Source organism: Anguilla rostrata, chromosome 3 (assembly GCF_018555375.3).
Source record: "Anguilla rostrata isolate EN2019 chromosome 3, ASM1855537v3, whole genome shotgun sequence".
In the NCBI taxonomy this organism is placed as follows: domain Eukaryota; kingdom Metazoa; phylum Chordata; class Actinopteri; order Anguilliformes; family Anguillidae; genus Anguilla; species Anguilla rostrata.
The window spans coordinates 12,944,340-12,963,120 of NC_057935.1; the positions used below are offsets into that span (position 1 = coordinate 12,944,340).

At 43.2% G+C, this 18,781-nt stretch overlaps 1 protein-coding gene across 2 annotated transcripts in view; it reads right to left on the bottom strand.

Moving 5' to 3' along the window:
• The window catches only part of LOC135250229 (actin-binding protein WASF3-like), a 28,497-nt gene extending 14,234 nt beyond the window's left edge, over nt 1-14,263 (bottom strand). Inside the window, exons 1-2 of one of the 2 annotated variants that reach the window (XM_064326316.1) lie at nt 13,892-14,263; nt 370-541 (exon numbers count right to left, since the gene is read on the bottom strand). In XM_064326316.1, coding sequence (XP_064182386.1) covers nt 370-502 — 133 coding nt within the window. In that variant the 5' untranslated portion in view covers nt 503-541; nt 13,892-14,263. The remainder of the gene's footprint in view (nt 1-369; nt 542-13,891) is intronic. The other variant, XM_064326315.1, reaches the window with a different exon arrangement.
• Nucleotides 14,264-18,781: the final 4,518 nt, after the last annotated feature.

Below are 18,781 nucleotides of genomic sequence, written 5' to 3' on the forward strand. Positions count from 1 at the left end.
GACTCAGTAGTGACGCAAACTGTTCCTGATTCATCCTCTAAATATTACGGCCTTGTCCAAATAGCACAGTAACGTAACAAATTGGCATATGGGGAGACATTAGTTGAAGAAAAAAAAAACACCTGTTGCGACTACATTTTCTTGTGGAAAAAAATAATTGACTTAGTATTTTGACGCAGCCCGGGTTTGGCCGCCTCTGCAGTGCCAAAGTGAAACGAATACCACCATGAGAGACTAAATTCAGCGAGACGAGATTCTTCATGAACCAGGCGTGACCCCTGGCACAACATCACTGTGAATTTCAGTCAAACATCACTCAAAATTAGAGACTGCAGTTCAGTCCTCCCACCAGCAGGGCAGCACACTCACTCAGGCTGCCCAGCTGTTTGATGATTGCAGCCAGGGTGCTGTTGGTGACGCACTCCAGCTCACTGGTCACCCCATCTGGCACCGCCCCCCGGCAGAGGTGCCGGGGCTCGATGCTCCTCTTCACCAGCGGCATGGCAACCGCTGAGCGACGCCCTCACCTGGAGCAGCAAGTCTGAGGAGGTGGAGAGAGAGAGAGAAAGAGATGGAGGGAGAGAGTGAAAGAGCTTCGTGAGTATGCACAAACCTGTCACCTCAGCTCGCGTTCATGTGAACCTGTAGTCTTATAAATTGTAACACTTGAATGTGCGTGTCCGTATTAATCAATGAGATACGCGGTGACAGAGTGTGTGTACAACACGGTGGAGGATGGGACACTGCTTCAGCTGTACAGCCCCGCAAAATGCCTAGAGTAGGTGGGTGAGCAGACTGATAAGGATCATAATTCAACACGAAATGTGACTGGACCCCTTCCACTGGCTCCAGCCAGCTCTGCTGCGATGACATCCCTGTGTGTGTATGGGGCCTGTGGGGCTTGGCACGCCCTGCGCTCTGTCCATCAGTTTAATAGGGGGTGATCGCCCGGCCTCTCGTTCTCCGCCAATGCAGACTGGCATTCCACACCACCGCTAAACGCCTGAGCCGCAGAGGAAGAGATTAAAGAGGAAATCCTGCCTTGCTTTTGTCTCTCCCCCCTCTCTCTCAGCCTCTCTCGCTCCCTCTCTCTCGCTCCTTCTCTGCCGTCAGCTGACACCATGCACAATGACTGTGCACTGCCTGTCTGTGCTCCCACACTTAGAGAAGCAAAGTTTCCATTTTTCCCCAGATTGACTCCGTTATGGTCAGTTAGGGCTGGCGTGCCCAGGTAAAACAAACCAGGGGCCCAGGTGAGCTTACTGGCCTGTTATACTCATCATATATTCTTATGTTGTTATGGATTATCCATTAGCAAAGCGACACGACTCACAGTCCGGGGTTAAATTTTGTCCAAGCCAGCCCTGACTGTGGCCAGAAGACTCAAAGGGCAAGGCTGGTCATTCTGGTCAGTGCTCTTCAGACAGAGGGCTTCAGTATGTGGGGCACTCCTCAACTCATAACTCAATATCAACTCTTGGGTGCTTGAAATCTGGACACGTAAACTGCTTAATTTGCAGGGACTGTGCTTTGCTAATAAATCAGTCAGTCAGTTATTTCTTCTGACGAATCATGAACTTGCCTGGACGAGGCTCCAATTGAAGGCAGTGATTCACGTCAACTCAACTGCTCCAGTACCCATAGCATCTAGAACACTGACACTGGCTAACACCAGCCAGTGGCGTAACATTCCTTTTCAGATGCTTTGGGAAAAGAGTATTTGGGGCGAAGTCTACTGGAGCAGTGAGTGCAGCAGTTAGGCTTGTGGACTAAAGAGACAGCCGTTGACTTAAAGCTCTTTAGGGAATGCCTGTGCCACTGGGCATCACCCTGAATCAGCAGACTATGCCTTGAGGTGATGGGATGAGACTAAGCGTGCAACTGAGCATGCCCAATTGGGGAAGAAAAATATTGTTGAAATAAATGTTTCCTCCGACTGTTTAATTGCCGTAAATATTCTTTATAATACTCCTGGCATCCCACATACCAGGTTACACAAGCAGAAAGAAATCTATTTTCCATTGCAATTATATAATCCAGTTGCTTGTTTTATAATTCACATTTTAATTCACATTTTAAAGTACCTGCAGCGAATGACTCGTCAAAGGACAAAGGTGTATTTTTAAAAGAAAAAAAAAAACAGCTTGTTAGTTTAGCTGATAAAACAATAATTTAATGCCATTAGCACAAAAAAGCTCACTAGACCTAAGGTCAACATAGCTGCGTAAAATAAACACAAGTGATTTCAATCTAGTCAGCAAGGTCGAAGCATAGGTCACTCCTTTGTTGTTGTTTTTGCCCTAATAGCTGTTACATTAAATCGGTCACCATGACTGAACGCGGAACACGATAATGCAGAATTCTTTCATCCTTCCAGACAGAAAACAAAAACAGAGCATTCCACGGGAGCTGAAGACAGAAACGCGCAGTCACGTCCCTGACGGCGAGCAAGCACGCAACGTAGCTCAAACGACTGGCCACAGCGCGCACAGACATAGCGCATCAGTGCTGTAAACTGGTTATGGCACTGTTGGAAAAGCAGTTAAGCAGCAGCGGTATAAAGTGCAGGGGAAGGTGGTATAATGAAGTCTGGGCTGGCACAGCCTTTTTTTGGTGAACCGTTAAAACGCGAGGGATCGCTCGACCGCTACCGTTTCCCGTAACGGCTCAACGCCAGCAGAGACAATCACAGAGTAAACGGAGAAAACTCTGGAGGCTGTAATGATTTTTTGGGTCCAGATGGTAAGCCACCGTCAACAGCTCAGTGAGCGTGTTTTAAAAAACGCCGCAAACGAAATTCGATCTACATCACGCACTTTCTACAACTAACCAGCATTATATGGAACTCCCCGAGTCATGCCAGGATAGTGGAGGTTAAACAGAGGCCAGTGGATTTGACGTGAGATCACAAGACAAAATATTTACTGCATTCCATAATGTGATGCATTATGGCAGTATATTATGTTTTTCATTTGTAACATATAAAATAGTTAAAATTTGAATGGTGTATTGAAAGCTTTTCAAGGGAGGGGATAAAACATCATCTTAAAGTGAGCTTCTCCTAGCGGGAGACAATGCAAAAAATAAAGTAAGTGAAGACACACTTTACCCAGAGCAGCTTGTCAGTCTTACAATCACAGACTCTCTGAACTTTATGATCTCTGAACAAGGCAGCGCTTTGCTTTTCAGACATTCTGACGCTTTAACAGTTGTTTTGTCCCTGGAGAGTGAAAATATGTGACTGAACGCCTTGCCTTGTAACTGCTTCCAGCATGTCATTAATCTATCATTTCAGTTAATGGTTACCATGGTAGAATTCTGATCAATGACACCCCTGAGGGGGTGAATTTTAAGGGCCACTGCTGCTGTTCTCAGGATACAGCAGAGAAAGCCCTGCATGAGGAGTATTCCTGGAGGAGACCTGCCAGGATCAGTTTGAGCCCACAGTGAAGACTCACTCACACCTGTGTGTAGGTCACACACTAACTCATACCTGCGTGTAGGTAACACACTGAAGACTCACACCTGTGGGTAGGTCACACACTAACTCATACCTGCGTGTAGGTAACACACTGAAGACTCACACCTGTGGGTAGGTCACACACTAACTCATACCTGTGGGTAGGTAACACACTGAAGACTCACTCACACCAGTGGGTAGGTCACACAGTGAAGACTCACTCACACCAGTGGGTAGGTCACACACTAACTCACACCCGTGTGTAGGTAACACACTGAAGACTCACTCACACCAGTGGGTAGGTCACACAGTGAAGACTCACTCACACCAGTGGGTAGGTCACACACTGAAGACTCACTCACACCAGTGGGTAGGTCACACACTGAAGACTCACTCACACCAGTGGGTAGGTCACACACTGAAGACTCACTCACACCAGTGGGTAGGTCACACACTGAAGACTCACTCACACCAGTGGGTAGGTCACACACTGAAGACTCACTCACACCAGTGGGTAGGTCACATACTGAAGGATGCCCTGTACCCACAGTCCTCTACACAGTATATCTCAACACAGCTCTGCATGCACACACACACACACACATTCACTCACACACACAAATAACACTCCTTATTCCCATCAGGAGTGAGTAAAAATAGGTTTCCTTCCTGAATCCACTTCCTTTTATCAGCTGAACCTTGGTTTTCTCCAAAGGAAATCCCTCCAAATGTGCTCCTGGGTTGTTGTCAATTCTGATGAAGTCCAACAATGGCAGAAACATTAATGCTTTTAAATATTTGAACAAAGCAAGCAATCCTGTTTTCTTTTTTACTTATTGAGCAAGCGTCCCACTTACTCTGAGCATTTCTGCTAGCAGGAGAGGTCAGTGAAAGGGGGTGCAGGGGTACAGTATGTGGGGCACAGAATGGTCTGGAAGGAACTTGTGTTGGTGAGCGGGGAGGCCGTTGCCATGGAAACACATCCAGGACATTCTGCATGCCCCGTTGTCAGTGGTGATGGAAAAAGACGGACAGGAGACAGAGAAAGAGAGAGATACAGAGCAGAGAAGGGAGAGAGAGAGAGACCGACAGAGAGAGAGAGAGAGAGACAGACAGACAGAGAATTAGAGAGAGAGAGAGACAGACAGACAGACAGAGAATTAGAGAGAGAGAGAGCCGTGGATACCAAGCTTTGAAGGGCAAACTAGGTCATTTCATTAGAATTACACAGGAAAGGAGCAACACCTCAGTTCTCTCTAATATAAACCTTTCCATATCATTGAGCTCCAGATCATTTTGGGATCCTGTAGGCATAACAAAAAAAAATCCAAAATCAACAACATTCCGGCTTAGAGCCTATCGGAACTAAGCAAAATCTGAGGCGTATCATGTGATCGACACTTGGTACACCAGCAAAGAACAGGGACATTCAATTCCAGAGCGTTACAGAAACAAGCAGACATGCCCATGGGAAACGAAGTCCACAGCTGAGAGACACAATTCACAGCCTCCAGCTTTGGGGCTCGCACCTCCATTCGGCTGCACAAAGAAACTCTTAGGGCTACCCTGACAGTAACAACCCCCCCGTTCCCCACTCCCCCAGTAGTCTAAACCCCGCCAGCTAATGCGAATCACAGAACCGTTAGCGGCGGCGTCTGTAGTACGCACATGTAGCGTGTAAGGCCCCCAGATGGGGCCAGCTGCCAAGTGTGTTTTCCATTTGGCCGTTGGCGGATCAGAGCCGCCGCGGTAACCTGGCCTCAGATACCCTCGCCGGGGCTCAGCGGAAAAGACTGCCTCCGTCAGCGGTTCCACAGCTTTGCGGCAGGGAGGCACAGACGAGGCACTAATGGAATTAAAGGCTGTAGAGCGCTGGTAGGAGAGTGTTTATAGTGAATGGGATGCCGTCGCACGCTAACCACCTAGCCACAGTTCAGCACACTGACAACTGTGGGTCTGGGGGGGGGGGGCGGTATAAGAAAGGCTACGGTCACAACACAAACGTTTCCTGTGTTTGCCTGCCCCTGCCCCTCCCCCACCCCACCCCAGCCACAGATAACTTCACTGAAGCTGGTTCATGTTTCCTGCTTCTTTCTTTCTTTTTTTTGGAAAAATGGTGAGCTGCTTGACTTTAAAATGTAGGCTATGCACTCATTGCTCTCTCTCTCTACTGAGACAGCAGTACGAATTCAGATCCAAAAAAAAAAAAAGATTCACCACACGGGAATAATTAAACAACCATGGCACATGATTACTTATTCAGCCAATAACCCTGAAACAAAATTATGCAAAACTGTTCCAAATAAGGACGCCCCAATCAGTGTCAATTTTACAGATGGAGTGGAGGGGGGGGGGGTTGCCATGGTTTCTTTTCATGCCGACAGATTCCCGCCACCGAAACGGAAAAGCGGGGAAGCGGAGCGCCTGCCGTGCGGAAAGCACACAAATAAACTGATAAATAAATAAGATGATGGAGAGGAGAGGCCGTCCAGAGCGGAGTCAATCACCCGGCCGACGGCTCGCAGACGCTTCCAGAGAATCTCAGCCGCTGGCGCCGAGAAAACACAAACAGGAGATCAGGCAAGGGCTCCCGCGCGAGCGGGGAACGAGAAATAAATCACCGCAAAAACGAAACGCGCGTGGGAGAGCGGTGCCAGAGCTGCTCTCCGCGGCGCGACCGCGAAGGCCTTCCTCCGACCCACGCTGCTTTTCGGCCGGAGAAAACGAGAAGCAGAAGTCCTGAAAGCACGGGGATGCGGGGGCGGGGTGGTGGGGGGGCACACTTTCTCTCCAGAAGTTTCTTCATCGATGGGATGATGATCGCTGAGGCAGCCGGGGGGGGGGGGGGCGCTAGGAGCGCGGTGGGGTGGCATATGTTTTTTGCATTTCCTCCTTGGCTCGCCTGTTCCAGTAACCCAAACCATGCTGAACAGACCCGTATCTCAGCCAGGAAGTGCTCAAATGGGCCTGAACAGAACAGTGAAAGTATGGACACTAGACAGTACATTCTACATGTCACACATTGCTGTCCTTCATTTATGTGCAGAATGCATGTTCCAATAGAACTCTTCCATATGTGGGGAAAATATGGCCTCAGGTCTTCCTGTAGAACCAAGCCAAAAAAGATCTTCATTGCACAAACTGAAAAAACACAGCTTTGATACCCTGATCTAGAATGAATTTTATATGGGCTGTACAGGTTTATAAAATGCAAAACAACTTCTTGAATGGCAGTAAATATGTTAAATTCCTTATTTAAATACAATAAGACATAACATCCATGTGACCCCCACACAGTGGGAGAGCTACCTGAGCTCAGTCACAGCTCTGTATTTTAGTCAAAGTCGTGCGACACCAGCACGCAAACACGACCAGGAGCTACGCAAACAACCTCACCCCATTTCATTATGGAAAACAGGCTTCTATGAAGCAAAGCCGAACAAACGAACACACTGAAATGGAACAGGAGCCTTTCACAGATGGCCAGTGATGGAGTTTTCCCTGTCACGGCCAGTGCAAAACACAGTACAGCCGAGGGGGGAGGGGGGGGGGTATAGGGCTTTTTAATACCTCCTTTTCAGCTCCACCCCTGTTTTGGTCTGAACTTTTCCCCCCCTTGTGACAATCAAACGTGTCGCCATCAGCACAATCAGAACAAGCCAACCAGCAAAACAACCCTCCCCCCCATGTGACTCCCCGACCCTGGCACTCGGGTACGGTCGGGTCTGCTGGGATCACAGCAGAGCGGCAAATCCACAAAGCTACCCCCTGACTTCCCCCACTCCCCGGCCAACTCTGAAAGTTCAATGTCACAAAGAATGAACGGTCTGATAGAGTTCCTGATAGAATCTGTGGCACAATTTAGCCTAGCCTACCCAAAGCTAATCCCCGATCTTCTCTCTTTGCAGTAGGAGCTGCAGATTGTGAGATCGTGCAGATTGTTGTCCAGAAATCCGATTGGTTCTAGCCAGTTTTAAGCCAGTTAAAGGTTAATGGTTGAGTTGGCTTGAACAGTCACCTCCAGCTGGAGCCCCCACCAACACAAATTCATGACTTATTAGAAGAAAGAGGCTACCTGTTTATTAGCTAAATACATCCCCAGAAGTTGGGTGAACTTTTCTCACATGAAAAGTGCCAACCTGATCGAGCTCACAGTATCTGAGAAAAGCTACCTGACCTGGCAACCTGCTATGACACACACCCTAGTGTCTTCTGTAGCGGCTGCAACAATCAGCCAAAATAAAAAAAAACATTACTACATGTTGCACTGCAAGCACCTTTCAAATCAAGTGATGAAGAATAGCTCTCCATGTTATGATAATGAATGCTGTACAGAGCTCTCCGTGCCATGATAATGAAATGGTAAATGGACTGCATTTATATAGCGTTTTTATCCAAAGCGCTTTACAGTTGATGCCTCTCATTCACCCATTCACACACACACTCACACGCCAATGGTGAAAGGCTGCCATGCAAGGTACCAATCAGCTCATTGGGAGCAATTAGGAGCAATTAGGGGTTAGGTGTCTTGCTCAGGGACACTTCGACACGCCCAGGGCGGGGGATCGAACTGGCAACCCTACGACTACCAGACAACCGCTCTTACCTCCTGAGCTATGTCGCCCCTATTAATGTGGTAAAGAACTCTTCGTACCATGATGATGAATGCTGCATACAGCTCTCCATGCTATGATAATGAATGTTGTATACAGCTCTCCGTGCTATAATGATGAATGTTGTATACAGCTCTCCATGCTATGATAATGAATGCTGTATACAGCTCTCCATGCTATGATAATGAATGTTGTATACAGCTCTCCGTGCTATAATGATGAATGTTGTATACAGCTCTCCATGCTATGATAATGAATGTTGTATAGAGCTCTCCATGCTATGATAATGAATGCCGTATAGAGCTCTCCATGCCATGATAATGAATGCTGCAAAGAGCTCCACATGCTATGATAATGCATGTTGTACAGAGCTCTCCATGCTATGATAATGCATGTTGTATAGAGCTCTCCATGCTATGATAATGAATGCTGTATAGAGCTCTCCATGCTATGATAATGAATGTTGTATAGAGCTCTCCATGCTATGATAATGAATGCTGTATAGAGCTCTCCATGCTATGATAATGAATGTTGTATAGAGCTCTCTATGCTATGATAATGAATGCTGCATAGAGCTCTCCACGCTATGATAATGAACGTTGTATAGAGCTTTCAATGGCATGATATTGAATGCTGAATAGCGAGACACTCACGTCCTCCCTTTTGAACAAAGTCTTGTGTGGGCTAAATTTAGACACCTACAGGAGATCCATTGAGAACAGGCTGCTAGCAACAAAACGGCAGTAACAGCAGAGCAACTCCACCAGGCTAGGACTGGAACTGTAAAGACTGCCGCTGCACACACTGTAGCACCTATGCCACAATCCTATCCCAGTAGGGCTGGTGTGGATGCAGGCTTTTAGGACAGCACTTAAACACCGGAATTAACTGATCAAGGGGTACATTAACACAAATGTTACACAACAGAAAGGGGATTGAACTGATCATCCAAATTCAGAACTTTGGAGGTATAGCAACTGGAGATACAAGTTTAAAATATAACATAAATATCACGCAGCTTTTATACAGCCTTTATACTGTGGCTTGAAACATGTAACCCCACCCCCAACCAAAGGAAGCCATCATTCCTGCTCCCCCAAGTCATGCCCATGACACATCTGAGGAATGTTGCAAACTATTCAGTGGGAGCTTCCAATTCAACAGATAGAACGTCCAAAACATGAGTATCAAGCGCTGCAAGAAATCAACTGTGCGCTCGCTATCAGTGTCTGGGGAAGTGCAGCTAAGCATCAGGTCTGAGTCACTTCGGTGGAGTATGACGGCATTCAAGCATGACGCTACACCATGCAAAACATACTTTTTGATGTCAGGTTTATTTTGTCCTGTTTATCGTGATCAATGTGCTCCTAAAAGCTCTAAGAAGTGCAAGGGCTTTGTGTACTACAGTTCTCCATTCTTTAGGTTGCTCTATTTTTGAAGTTACCCAGGTATACTTTTGTGTATGAGGCCTGTGCAGGGCCACACTGTGTTAATTTCAGTTATGGATAACAGGCCAGCACTGTTTTCATTTCAGTTGTGGATAACAGGCCTGGGGAGTGTTTATTTCAGTAATAGATAACAGGCACACACTGTTTGCATTTCAATTACAGATAAAAGGCCCACACTGTGTTAATTTCAGTTATGCATAGCAGGCCCACACTGTGTTAATTTCAGTCATGGACAACAGGGCCGCTCTGTGCTCATTACAGTTATGGATAAAAGGCCAGAGCTGTGCTCAATTCAGTTAAGGAAAACAGGCCCGTGAGGTGTTCATTTCATTTACAGTTAACCAATGCAGCTTCAACATCGGTGCAACAGTACATCACCCATGGCCGCTGCTGTGAAATCAAGCACTTATCCTGCACACATCTAAATGCAGATAATGATGCATACAGAGAGATAGTGAGATCACAGCCGCACAGTAAACTGCTAATCAATGCCCCTGTCAATAACGACCCTGCCAAAACACTCATCCCCAATGACAGCAGCTGTTTGGCACCAGACACAAGCGCATGCACTAACTGCTCGCCCCCCTGAAATGCTGAATATTGAGTCCAAGGGAAATCATCCTGTCCTATGTGTTTTAGGAAAGACAAAGGTAATGCACCTTGCATCAGCCAAGGAGGGTTTCACCTAGGGCTATTCTCTCTTACATTTCCAATAGATTATCGGACATTTGTCATTATCCATGCAGGGTACATCAAACTGTAGCTTCAAATAAATGTGAAGCAATAAGCAATCAATAAACGTTTGAAAATCAACGGCAGGAAGAGTGTTTAATGGGCAAATCAGCTTTAAATCCAACCTTCCCCTTCACAGGATGATTGACATTTTCCCAGTACAAAGCAACCCTGGGAATCTTTCAGATGCAAAAAATAAAAGAAAAACCTCTGGATGCACAGCACACTGTCTTGCTGACTGTCTGCTGAATGTAGCCATTGAAACTGCATTTATCGTGTTGGTTGACCTGTCATTGAGCCACACCACAGGGCTGGACTCCAAACAATAACCTTGCTCCACAACCCCCCCTGTACCCCCCTCGATTGAAAAAAGGCACGAAAAACAAAACAGTTGGGATTACCCCATGCAAAGAGAACGAGAGAACATTCACAAGGTCACTCGACCAGTAACAATAATAGTAGGTGAAAGGTACAGTGGCACAGACAGTGAATTGGAGCCGGGGGGGGGGGGGGGTTAAACCTGCTTAGCCCAGGTTTTTGAACAATACAAGCCCCCACCCCCCAACAAGAACTCCAGTCAAACCCCTCAGCCCACACTGCTGTGCGTAGAACATCTCATGATCATCAACTGCCTAAAGGCGGCTCTGATCAAACGCTGACTTTTCACACAGCTAACAGCGCTAATTCCCATCACCTTTTTACTTTTATTTTGACAAGTCACTTTGCTTGAGGTTGATGTCAGTGAAGACCTAACAATATTCACGAGAACTCAATTTGAAATTGCCATAAAAAAAGGCAAACTGCCAAGAAATCTGAAAATGGCTCTTAAATTCATTGAATATAATGGACCACTTAGGCCTATAAATTTGATGAAATGTATTACATCACCTTCACCTTGGTTCTCAAAAATCCCCTGAATATCCTACACATTAACACCCAGTATCTAATCACTTTAAGCCCAAAGATGAATCAGATACGGATGAATGTAGCTTCAAAATATAATTGGTAGTACTGCACTATGAATCTATTAGCTGGACAGATTACTTTGTTGTTCTTATGGATTACGTGAAATCATAGCATTTGCACATTTTGCTACCAGATGAACACGCTATACTAATGAAAAACTTATCCTTATCAGGCTCTACATGGACATTACCATGCTGAAGGCCAAGGTGCAGTAATGTTGCTATAGTTGCGGAGGGGTCCCCTAGTCTGGTCCTGCAGGACTGACTGTGTAACACATTTAAAGTGCTTTGACATGACGGATCAGGACCTCTGCCAAATAAATAAAGTAAGCCAATATAAACAGCACTTGTGAAAGGAATGAAAATTCAGGGTTTATTTTTCCCTTTCACGTCTTCAATCTTTTTTTCATCCTAATGCTGCATCCTTCTCTGCCAGCAAGTAGACAGCATTTTCTTATAAAGAATCTAGAAATGCATGTAGGTTTGTAAGCTTAGATTTAGTTCTGATCATATGATGTATTTGGAAGATGCCTGTTTGTGTGTGTGTGTGTGTGTGTGGGGGGGGGGGGTTCCATTCCAAGAGTTAGGCTATACTGTGCATTTCATTTTTATTTTTTATTAACCTTTATATTTGTCGATACAACACAAGGGCTCTGCTAAGTCGCATTACATTTTTAAATCTCAATGTCATACTTGTTAAACCTCTTAAAATGGAGACTCCGAACATGCACTTATTATACATTGCTTTGAACACGAGCGTCGGCCAAATAAATATAATGCAATGTAATTAATGCCAGAACCTGGGCATATGCTAATTCCCACATTAAAGCTACTCATGTTTCTATTGGCAACAAACCCATGCATGCATGTTTGTAAGGAAGAGTCAGTGATGGAATGATGTCCACCATAGAGAAATGGCATGAGCGTGACAAATATCCTCCCAGTCCTGGAACCTTTACATATCAGGATTAATTTATAAGATCAGACTTGCGATCCACAAATTGTAAATTCAGCAAACGGAATCCTTCACCCAGATCACACCACAGCATTCTGCAATCTGAAAGTGACAGCTGACAGACTTATTTAATGAGGTCTAATTAAAGTACAGATGGCTGTTACAAGAACTGTTTGTTTTGTTCACTATAATGTACACACACAGGAACTTGCCGCTGCATTTATACTACACAGTCACTGTCATTGTCAAAGATGGCACAATAGCATTGACAGTCAGAACCAACACCTCCTGTACTTGCAGAAAAAACCTTGCTGTCAAGACTATTCGGCCAAGCAGAGCACACAGGTCACACAGATAGTGTACATCTGCAAGTGGCCACTCTCGTGAATGCTGCCGATATAACAGATTCTAACGGGTAGAGAGCCAAGGGATCGCTCACAACTCTTGGAAGAGTTGGATCAGTGCAGGTGCGCGATATTGTTGGAGGCTCTCATAATATTTTTCATTTTATTTTCAGTCCACCATGTATCACTTTATTGCAAATGTAAAAAAAAATTATAAAACAGAGGAAAATGTGCAAATCACAATACATTCACATGACAACATCAAACATAATATGCGAGACCATACAGGCTACATACTATCACAATGATATTCAGTTCTCAAATCTTGATGCAATGGTACCCCCACTAGTTTTGATCGCAAAGGTGAAGTGGCGTTTTAAGACCTCAGCCAAAATGAACTTTGTCTACCACAGAATCGCTGTGCTTGTTAGACTGTACAGCAAAGCATAACTATATTCCCACGCTGATTGCTGAAGCGTGAAATACATTAAACAAGTTTCCAAACAGCGCCCACCTTTACGCTTATGCGCCCCAATTCAAGTGGACTATTAAACATGCAATTATGTCAGGCTGTCAAATGAACTGGTAGACCCTCAAAGAAGGGGGGGGGGGGTGCACACAGTCCTCTATGTGCAACGTTGTGGAATCCACACAAATCTCTAAATATTCAGAGCACATTTAGCCAGCCATGATCATCCAGTTTGAATGAACACCATGTATTAGCAATGGTCCGATTTAACTGAGCAGAACTACGACTAAGACAAGGATTACATCACTCCCCCCTATATGCAGCTCTTTGGTTCCGAGCTAATACAATTAGCCAGCTAGAGCACTAAATCGACTGGAAACAGGAATAAAACACACATCATTACTTAGGCTACAGTGCAAATACTCGCAAATATCCCTAGCTAGCTTAGCTAGGTGCTGCAGTTAGGTGAAATTCAGTTCGCATTCCTGTCAACCCTCTGAACTTTCAATTCCACCAAATAGCGTTTAAACATCTTCGTTATTGCAGTCAGAAGTGCGATATTTATCTGTTCGCTATTCGACACTTGCTCTTAAAAAATACTGCGTAGTTTAAGAGTTTCGTCAATAATATGCCATTGCACGTATCAATTTGGGGTTCCCTCCCACCCCTGTCAACCAGAGAACAGAAAATCGTAAACCAGTCTGCCAGTCCAAGCACGCAAATTAACCATACACGTGAATTTTCGCAAATTAAAACATTTCAAACCCACAAAAATAGCTTGCGGTTCGTTAATTTTACAGATCAAATGAAGGCACGTGTGCTATAGAATAATAACAGATGGCTAGTTAGCCAGTTAGCTAAGCAGAGTGGACCTGCGAAACGGATTATAAATACCCTCGATTTACCTGTGGGCGGCTCGCGGCGTCCCTCCCTTGTAAATGATTTTAACTCCTCTCTTTTTGCTTATCACTCGTGAGACATTACACATCGAATGATTCAAATGTAATGGATGGTGTTTTTTTCATTATCGCGAATTTCAAGAATGGAGGACGCTCCTGCAATCTGGAAATCTGGGTCCCCTCCTGCCCGCATGTGTGTTTCCTTGGCACCGTCGACTCTTCGCGAGTGATCTGCAGCAGCGACCCCACGGCGCATGCGTGTCTTGTTCGTCCAGACCACCACCCACCCCAATGGTACAGACTACAGAGATGCTCGCGTGCCAGAATTTACCGAACGACGATGAAAAACACTCCCCCGGGAAGAGCAATTACTTGCTCCCAAGCCAACAGATGATTATAGCGTGTGTGGTTGTACTGGCCTTCAGTAATTAACTACACGCTAGTATGACCGGCCTGTTCGTTTATGTGGCCACGTTCAAGAGTGAAGGCTGTTTAAAGGAAGCATTTTACACAATCTTGACGTTTCCAGTTGTACGACACGATTGAAACCACACAGCACCCGTCTACATTGAGGTCATGAAATTTTGTGACTATCTTAACGGCAATACCATTAAAGTTCCATGTATTTCACGGGAATTAACACATAAGCTTCGGTCTCCGATATTTCAAACAGAAAGGTTTTAAAACATACTCTTCAAAGCCTACCGCTCCTGCGGTTTTTAATGATTGTTAATGACGTTCCTGGACCTGAATAGTCGGGCCAACTAAAAGTATATTTTCCGTTAGTGCGCTGCATTGCCACTGCCAACCTTTATACAGAAATGACTGACCTCGAGCCAGGGTGTATGTTAGATGGGTGTATCCCTATGTTCTCCCTAAATTATGCCTCAGCTCAGTATTTTCATATTTTAGACACAATTTTCTTGACATACACAGCCAAGTAACATACTGTCTACTGTATAGCAATGCACAAATAAAACAAACAATTGACCCTTATATGAATGCTTTGCAAGTAAATATTAAGGTCACTATAATAACATCTCATTTTCAAAAAATGAGAAATTCGGAAGCTTTAAGATGAGCACAGTTTTCAGTACAATTTCAAGTTTTAAAAAAAATTTATAACGTGCACAACATCCTCCTTAAATGCTGCGACAGTAAAGCCCAGAACGGTCATTTCAGTCAGTCAGCCTTCAGTCAATAAACTGGTTCATAATTCTTACACATATGAGCAAATCTGATACTAAACAGTAAAACCAAACAAAGTATATTGTAGTGAATTTAAAAATACCCTTAACCACAATGCGTCTGCTATACTCTTAATCACAAACAAGTGATCAGCCTCGAACAACAGTCAGTCACCTTTATTCAATCAACGTGTCATTGACTTGCAATTAAATGCAAATGTTTTTTTTTCTTCTTCACAAACTGTTTAGGGAAAACTATTTGTGAAATAAAATAATGCATTTGCATTTATTTATCATTCAAGTTGACAAAGATAAGGAGTAGTATGTTGATTGAATCCAGGCAGAGTTAGGGTGTGCCCTGTGAAATGAACAACCATCTCTACATAAATTGCATTCTAAATACAGCTTTATGTTGATCGATCCCCTAGGATTGCCACTAGATGGCACCACAGACGATTCAAATCGACTAACATACGAGTAGATGGGAATTAGAATTAATTGGATTCTGGTTATGGACCCCAGGAAGATATGTTTTGAATTAATTATACTTACTGTCACTCCAAAGGGAAATGCTTATTCCTTATGAAGTTATCTTCAAGTAAGCCGCTCACATCTTGGCAACCAAATATTTTTCCTATTGAAAAAAACTTATCAAACACCCATGTGAAAAGTAATTGGGCGCTTGGACTCCACCGAACCACAGTGCCATTATCTCCAAATGGAGAACATTTGGAACAGTGGTGAATCTTCCCAGGAGTGGTCAGACTGCCAAAACATCTCCAAGGGCACAGTGACAACGGATCCAGGAAGTCACAAAAGATCCCAGAAAAACAAAAGCAAAAACTGCAGGCCTCTAGCCTTGGCTAAGGTCAGTGTTCATGACTCCACAATAAGAAAGAGACTGGGCAAAAATGGGATTCATGGAAGAGTGGCAAGTTGGAATCTACTGCCAACAAAGACAAACATCAGTGCTCATCTCACATCATATTCAAAAAAGGACTTGGATGATCCCCAAGCCTTTTGGGATGATGTTCTATCATAGTTTAGTTTAGTTGAGTTTAGTTTAGTTTAGTTTAGTTTAGTTTAGTTTAGTTTAGTTTAGTTTAGTTTAGTTTAGTTTAGTTTATTTGACAATTATTTAAATACATGTTACAGCAAGTCATTCATCCCAAAATTATCAAGGATAGCACAAAAAGTCACGGACTTATTTCCATTGTGGTCCTTGGACTCAGCACACAGATAGATGAGTCAAAAGAACCTTTTGGATGACACAGGTCAATTATGTCTGGTGTTAAGCAATTGCAGCCATCATGTATTTTCAAACTCAAAAACAGTGTAAAGTGTTGATACACTGTATGTTGTTGAACAGGGCAAGGGTATCCAATTAAAAAGTCAAACTTGCATAATTTCATATTATGAATAGTCACAAATTACACATTGTATTCAGTGAACTTAAATTCTTTATACACAGACATCAGGCTCAAAACTGAAGGACATCAAAAAGATATTGTTTTCTGAAGATAACCACAGCACTGGAAAAGACTATAATATATTATTAAAATACAGATTTATTTAAACCTGCTTTAACTGAGTGCGGTCCTTACCTTTGAATTGCCACTTTTTAATTGTCTTTCATTTTCAAAAATGCTATTATTATCCTCTTTTTTTGTGCCTGTTTGGTGTTTGACCTGCTCTTTCATTCATTATATCTTATTTCATTGCAATTTTTAGTTTTGGAAAACATTCCTAGCATCATCTAAGGAAAGTGCTGTATAAATAAAATAATCATAAAAAATGTACAACGGCATAGATTCTGCACAGCTATACATTATGAAATACATATTATTTTACAGAATAGTCCCTTATCTGTCTCTAATGATATGATAAAAGATGTCTTCATTTGTGTTACTCTGCTGTTCCTATTGCTCTCCCAGCATTGTTTTTCATTTCTGTATCCCACCACAGGATGGCAGTACAGGCTCTTCATTGGAAACAAGCTAGCTGATATGATTGAGAACAAGTAAAATTTCATGTCCGCTTGGTTTATTTCGATGCATGATATCCCGGGTCAAACTCCTGTTAATGCTACCATAATACTTCTTCATTTCCATAGTATAGCTTCTATCCTTGCTCTGTTCTTACAAACAGACATCTGGTTTAATACATCCTTTCATTTTCTTCCAGGAATCAGAGTAATGGAACAAATATCACGTTGTATAACTAGCAAAAATATATCAACAAATTCCAAAACTCTAAACTTTCCCTAATATATGCAGCAGTTGTACAACATTTCTACCTCTCTCACTTCTTCAGTCTGTTGGTCCATGCCTGGTAACAGTTGACCTGTCCAGACCAGGGGTCTAAATAAACTAGACTCTGTAACTTTTGTCTCGAGACAAATCACTCGAATATAAAATATTAGTCTCATGAATAATTAAAGTCCTTTTGGCGTTTTACTTTATCACAATGGGAAAGAGCAGTGTTTTATGGTCCAAACATGAGTTGTAATCCCACACACAACATATTTCCAGGTCATGTTTTAAGTTATGAATTTCTGCCATTGCTACCATTCCTAGAAACCCCAGCAATGAGTTCGTGATTAAAAGTAGATAGCTATTAAATCCTAGCTAACTGACCTGATTTTTCTGTCTCCTCACCCCATACTCAAATACATAAATATACACAAATTAAACAAAACAATACAAAATTATTGCAATGTAAATAAGTTAAAAACTATATTAGTTAAATAATTTCAAATTCTATTCAAAAATAGAACTTCAACACACAAACATTAAACCTATCTTGTGTCTAGAGTGAAAGAAGACATGCAATACCCTGAGACTTTTGAATCTGTAGCGATAAAAAAATCACTCACAGTCCAAAGTATTGTCAACTTTATGTGGATTGAATGATATAGTTCACACCACACTCTCTTGTCTTTTGTACTTGTCTTTCTTACATTTGAAAAAAGTTAAGCAATGCGAGCTATTGTTACTGATGTACCTTAAAAAAATCAGTGCTTGCTAATTTTCATAAAGAACAAGGCTAAACATAAAGCTGCTCTGATACCTTATTTATTCATGTTTCACAAAGCATTTTGAGTGCATTGTATGCAATGCATGGCAGCATTATGTGACTCATTATTTTTTATTATTAAGGATTGCAGCCCTTCGGACATACTGCATTCATCAACAAAGTGGTATTATATGCTGGTGGCAACTATGAAGACCCTAACCCTAAAACATTAACACGGGCATACAGGTTAATCAGAGAGTACTTGCCAATCAGGGCCTATAGTTTATAAAAGACTAGATTATAAAAGATCAGTCAACTCATGGCATCACAAAGTAATGTAGCTCAGCAAGTACGTTCATAAAACAGCCACACTCGATATTTTTAAATGATGACGTTTCAAAGACGGTGACACACGTGTTGGTGATGCAAACACATACACATATAGTACACATACTCACTCACTCACTCTTGTCCTCCCTGCTCCCCCTCCCATTCTGCCTGTGGCCATTAGGAAAAAAACCGAAAATGGGAAAACATTGTGTGAAATGCCAATACACAAGCACACATAATAAATGGCTTGGAGGCAGAAGGAATTTGATTGGCAGCTATGATAAATAAAGTGTATATTGTACGATACATCGTGCACTGCAAAACCTGGATCTCTAGCCAATTAGATATTGAGGAAGAAAGTATC